Source organism: Cyclopterus lumpus, chromosome 24 (assembly GCF_009769545.1).
Source record: "Cyclopterus lumpus isolate fCycLum1 chromosome 24, fCycLum1.pri, whole genome shotgun sequence".
In the NCBI taxonomy this organism is placed as follows: Eukaryota; Metazoa; Chordata; class Actinopteri; order Perciformes; family Cyclopteridae; genus Cyclopterus; species Cyclopterus lumpus.
In genome coordinates, this window is record NC_046989.1 from 4,469,038 (window position 1) to 4,475,196 (window position 6,159).

Here is a 6,159-nt window from a genome sequence, read left to right on the forward strand (position 1 = left end):
TGCTGCTGCTAATGATGCGCTGAAGGGAGCTCAGTCCTGCAGCTGTCAGCGGGTTAAACCCGTCAACCTTGGAGAGGGCGGGCTGTTTTTGGACTCCTCGGAGCCGGCTGCTTCTGCACAGCAACCCGGATCTCACGTCCGGACCACAGTCATGTTTTGCTGCATTCGCGATGATCTGAGCGTGACTACTGGGCGCTGAGTAGAGGAATCCCTCCACACACTCTCTCTCTTTTCCTTTCTTCCTCTCCCACCTCCCCCCTTTTCTCTCTCTCCTTTCTTGTCGCGGGTTCAGCACAAGCTGCCCAGTCATTTAGACCCCTTTTTTTTTTGGTACAGCGCTGGGGAAGCAGCGAGCGATGGGACGACTCGGTTTAAGCACCACGGAGAGCGCCCGGCTTCTGCTGCTCGGCGTGTTCGGTAAGAGAGAGGGGGGGGGGGGCGCGTGTGTGTGTGTGTGTGTGTGTGCGTGTACAGCTGTCGTGACTCCTCACTGCAGTGAGTGTGTGCGTGCGTGCGTGTTTATGCATGACAGGGTCTCTGCGTTCCGGTTATTTTCCTCTTCAAACGGGCGGAAATGTCGTTGAAACGTGTTGCGGTCCATCACTTTCTGACGTTGAGCCCGCAGCCAGTCGCGTGCTGTTGCTCCCCCGATACCGCAGACTGCAGACTCACGGCGCTTTCACCGGGTTGTTGACTTTGCCGTGAGGAAACAGAGGTGACATGCCTATAGTGATCTAAAAGATGTCAGCTAGACTATAAGGGTATACAAAACCACGATGTCGCCGTTTCTGCTGACTCTGCATGTTTGTGGGTGTGCGTGCCCGTGTGGCTCATCTGTTACCCCGCTGACATGAGTGCCCCCCTCCCCGCTCCCCCCCCCTCCTCCATCACATCCAACTTCCATTATTCCATTGTGTCGCCAGGTGTGCTGGCGCTGTCCGTGGTGCTGGCGGAGCAGGAAGGGGAGAACCTGTCCGGTCTCTCCACCAACCCGGACAAAGCCATCTTCGCGGTGCGGGAGAACGGCACGACATGCCTGATGGTGGAGTTCGCCGTGAGATTCCTCGTGCCATATGACGTGCTCGCGCTCAATGGGATAGACGTAAGGAAATCCCCGTGCGTGTTAAACACACGAGGGTGGTCAAAGATGAGAGATGCGTGAGATGCACAACATGTTGCTTTGTCTTTGATGGATGCGCGTAAAGCTGGACGCCGCAATAGAACATTTTGTTTTTATGAAATAAAAACTGTGTTATCATTATTTTCAAGTTGACTATTGTTATCTCGTATTAACAAGGACAGTATATGCCGAGTACATCATTGTTTTTGTAGTGTGTGTTGTGCGTAAAAAAAAACGCTAACGTCGTCGGAGCCATCCGTCAAGAAAAGGAATAACATTTTCGATTTCCAACTTTTTTTTTCTCGATTAAATTGACTTTTTGTTGTTGTTTCCGCTCATACAAACAACGTATTTCATAACCCAAACCCGTATCTGGATCTTTGGTTACACCGTGAACTCGTGCGTAAAAATGGCACGACGACCAAAAAAAAAAAAACCTCAACCGTAAAATCTGTCCATTTTGTGCCAACTTTTTTCTCAGCTGATCACCGAGCAGGCGGCGTTCACTCTGCCTCGTGGGGCAGAAATCGAGGGTAAATGTGGGAGCACCGAGTCGGAGATCCACATAACCTGGAACAACAACGCCTACACGCTCCGCATCTACTTCTCTAAGGTGGGCGAGACCGCAACGCAGATATATAGACTGTGTCCACACACACCAATACTGTGTCCACACACACCATTTGTAAAGTCATAATCATCTCATGGGGGGGATGAAGACGAATACACCCTGAATAAAATGCGAATACTGATCGTGTGGTGCAATTATGTCGCTTTTACTGATGTGTTGAATGAAGGGGATGTTCTAGTTAGAGGATATTACCCAATTCACGTTTCAACAATGGACATGGAGCCTAAAAAGAATCGTCAAGATGGCGTTTTTTCCATCAGTGGAGGCCAACCTGCCCTCTCCATGCAGTGGAAAAGCCCAGCTTGACGCGTGTGTGTGTGTGTGTGTGTGTGTGTGTGTTGCAGGAGTTCCGTGACAAGGGCATTGAGGTGTGGAAGATTAGCAAAGTTCAGTTCCTCTATGATACCTCGGAGACCTCGCATTTCATCAACGCGTACAACCGTGAGTCTCCCGCAGTGCACAGTAGCCACTCAGCACATTTACGTCGCGACGTGCTCTCGTTCACGTCTCATTGGCATTCAGAGGGAATCAGAGGGCTGATCCACGCATGGATTTGAAAAAAATCCCAGATTTGAGATGGAAAAAGAGCCCAATAAAAATATACATATACATACATATACATATATATACATACATACATACATGTGTGTATATATATATACACACACATATGTATATATATACACACACATATATACATATATATATACATACATATACATATATATACACACATACATATACACACATATATATATATACACACACATATATATATATATACACATACATACACACATATATATATATACACACATACATATATATACATACATATATATACACATACATACATACATATATCTATAATATGTTTGTGTCAAACCTATGACAATAAACTGGCGAATAACTTATTTTATACATTCAAATGTGCACGTTTTAATGTCATCTTCAACTTGTAGTATTTTAAAGTTTATCTTATTTTTCTTAAATCTTTTATTTTGAAGGGTTACTTCCTGTTAGTCTGCCCTTTCTATTGCTTTTGGTCACAATGGATTCACACAAATTATCGATTGAAAATCATCTAAAATTATTGAATTTGCATGAATCTTGTATTTACATATAAGACCCCATTGGAGACAATTGCGCGCGCACACACACACACACACACACACACAGTGAAACTCCTCCTCTCTCTCCAGCTGGGAAGCACACGGCCAACACCCACCGCCTGTCGGCCCTGGTGACCCCCGCCGGGCTCTCCTACGTGTGCCTGGCGCAGCAGACTCTCACCCTCATCTCCACCGACCACCAGAAGGGCGTCACCGTCTCCATGTACGACACCCAGATCCAGCCCTTCGACATCGCCTCGGACTTCATGTTCAGCGAACGTAAGAACCACCAAATACAACAACAACAACAACAACAAAAAACACTTTTAGAAACACTGCCACGAGAAAGCCAAGTCAACCTTTGCCACATGCTGCCATTGTGGTGATGATGATGAGGAATCCTGGGGTGAAGGTTTAACAACTATACATCTATCCATCTCGCTCTGACACACACACACACACACACACACACACACACACACACACACACACACACACACACACACACACACACACACACACACACACACACACGGGGGTTATTGCTGCAGTATGAGGAGAAGCTATAGCACTGCAGAGAGAGAGAGGGTAACAAGAGGGGGGAAAGAAGAGGAGGTCGGGATGCAAGGGGGACAAAAGAGACACAAAAAGAGAGAGAGAGGGGGGGGGGGGGGGGGGGGTTAGGACTTCATGAGTGCAGTCATATCCGTGCCCTCGATGAAGCTTTTATAGAAGCACTGAATGTACCCGGTTGTCCTCTGAAGCCGATCACCTTGCTGCTGTAAACTAGGTGCTCCGCTCCGCTGCCTCCCTTCTCGTGTGCATCATCTTTCCACAGAGAGCAACCAGCCGGCTGTGGTGGAGGTGCCCTCCTTTCCCCACCAGGGGCGCACATATAGACAGTGCTGGTGTTGGGGGAAGGGGGGCTAAAGGTGTGTGCGTGTGTGTGTGCTTCAAAGGGAAGCTATCAATACCTCCACTTTGAGTATCAATAGATATCTCCCGATCATTAATGAACTTTGTGCCTCAGTGTGAAAGTGATCGGGATCATTCTGTTATGTGTAAGGCAACATCAGGCTGGACCTAAACATTGCTTTTTTTTAAACTTTGTTAAACGCAACAAATAAATATGGATACATTTACAGAATGTATTAATTGTTATCAAAATAATAAAATCGTGTAAACTTTTCAACTGCATAAAATGGAAACTTTAATTCCCAGTTAAGTCACAAACTAATGCAAATACACTCGATAAGGACCGATAAACAACATCAGTGTTGGATTGCTGCATTTGTAACACCGCTGACGCCCATGCAAGAACATACGTGTGCACGCTGACCTTTAACCTTTAACTGGATAACAGTGCCTCATTGTATATGAAAGGGAGACCATCTTGCTGATGCCTCCAAAGGGGCCACATGATAAGAATGTGGCTCATACCGATGATATGTTGGACTGATAATACAAATATATATAAAATTAAATGACATTCAAATGACCAAAACTTAGGTTCAATGCAATCAACTGTGTTCCACTGTATGCATCTAAAAACTATTTACTTGTGCAACAACAACTTAAGAATTTTAGTTAGTTCCAGCATCTAAAATGTGAATATTTGCTTGTTTCTTTAATCTTTCACAAGAGTAAACTTAATATATTTGTGTTGTGGACCCTCGGTCGGACAAAACGATGCATCTGAAGACATTATCTTCGGCTTAAGGAAATTGTGAGTCTCTTAATTGAGTAAAACATGATGTGGTCGTATCGCCTCAACCCGATTCCACTAGAAGAGAATACCGAAAGGACGAGACACACGAAATTGTGAATAAATCCACACGACATCTTCTAGAACCCTCGTCGGCCATGCTGACCGTGTTTATTATCCCCCCCCCCCCCGTTTTTCCTCGCAGCCTACAAGTGCATCACTGACCAGCGGGAGCGCCTGGAGGAGACCCTCCCCCTCATCCTGGGTTTCATCCTGGCCCTCATCATCGTCATCACGCTCACCGTCTACCACTTCCACCTGAAGCTGACGGCCATCCCGCCGCAGCTGCCCAGAGACCGCTCCATGTACAAGAACATGTAGGCGGCAGCATTCTCCAAAAGCTAACCCGATTTTAAAAAAAGAAAAGAAAAAAGACTTGTCTTCTCGATGTCCCCGGCCCAACACCGAAGGGGGAAAGAACCTGCGTGACGGACCGCGTCCCTCACGGAGGAACGTGTGCAGCCCAAAGGCCGACTGGAACTTTTGAACGGCTACAATACGAGTTAAAAAACAGAAAAAAAAGGGATGTTTTGGGGCCTAGCATGGATGTAGTCGCAGGGTAAAACTCAGCAAAATACTAATTTTCCCGGCTGCCGAATTGACTCTTAAATGCCATAAATTCATAGTCTGTATTACAGTAGTTAGAATTTTAATAAAAAAAATGTAAAAGAAATGTATGCTTTTATGAAAATATAATAGATTTTGATTCAGACTGGGGTTACAGATTTAATTTTACTTTATTTTTGTTGTTGTTCCTCCATTGCATCACTGGGATCTAGTTTATCGTCTGTAAGCTACTTTGATCCAGCTTGTCTTTGAAAGAAATGTCAGACATTTGCCAGAGCTTCTGCTGTCACGCGTCAACTATTTGTCGTCTCCTCTCCGAAAGTGCTGCTAAATGATTTGAATACCTATCGTTGGTTCTGTAATTGCTAATCTTGATATATGTTTATTTTATTTTCTATTTATTTTTTATTTAAATGCAGCCGTAGTGTTTCACAGTGGACAAGTCTTGTAGTGTGTGCAGTGCAGTGGCATTCAGAGTTGCGATGTTTTTTGCTTTGACTCTTTTCTCCACGCCGACGTATGGAACATATCAAAAAAAAGAAAGAAAGAAATGCACATAAACATCTGACAAAAATTCTGTTCAAAAAAAAAAAAAAAGTGAAGAATTTTATCAGAACGCCATATGAAAGTGTTTATGAAAAGAGAGGTTATTAAATAAATTTAAAAAATATGTGTAAAATATTTTCAGAATCAAAGTCTATGCATAAACCTCTGCTGATGCAATCTTGTGCAGTATTCTTCTGTTCATTGAAATAAATTGCTGGAATCACCTCTACACACCTGTTATGCTTATTATATATCATTACTACAGCACATTATCTTTCAAACCCCACCTAAACATAGAAATTAAAAAAAATATATATAAATACATATTATATAAATAAATATTCACATATATTTTATATAAATATATGTATATGAATATATACATATATTTTATAAATATATATATATATTTTATATA

The 6,159-nt window shown here is 43.7% G+C and overlaps 1 protein-coding gene across 1 annotated transcript; it reads left to right on the plus strand.

The window, feature by feature from the left end:
* The first annotated feature begins 356 nt into the window (after positions 1–356).
* Positions 357–4,949, plus strand: lamp5 (lysosomal associated membrane protein family member 5). The gene is made up of 6 exons (XM_034527978.1): positions 357–408; positions 924–1,102; positions 1,602–1,733; positions 2,096–2,192; positions 2,954–3,142; positions 4,774–4,949. The coding sequence occupies exons 1-6, from the start codon at positions 357–359 to the stop codon at positions 4,947–4,949; spliced, it is 825 nt and encodes a 274-aa protein (XP_034383869.1).
* The last annotated feature ends 1,210 nt before the right edge of the window (positions 4,950–6,159 follow it).

Coding starts and splice junctions, on each gene's coding strand:
- lamp5 (XM_034527978.1), top strand. CDS start 357: ATGGGACGACTCGGTTTAAGCACCACGGAGAGCGCCCGGCTTCTGCTG. Junction 409..923: donor CGCCCGGCTTCTGCTGCTCG/GCGTGTTCGGTA, acceptor TTGTGTCGCCAG/GTGTGCTGGCGCTGTCCGTG. Junction 1,734..2,095: donor TCCGCATCTACTTCTCTAAG/GTGGGCGAGACC, acceptor TGTGTGTTGCAG/GAGTTCCGTGACAAGGGCAT.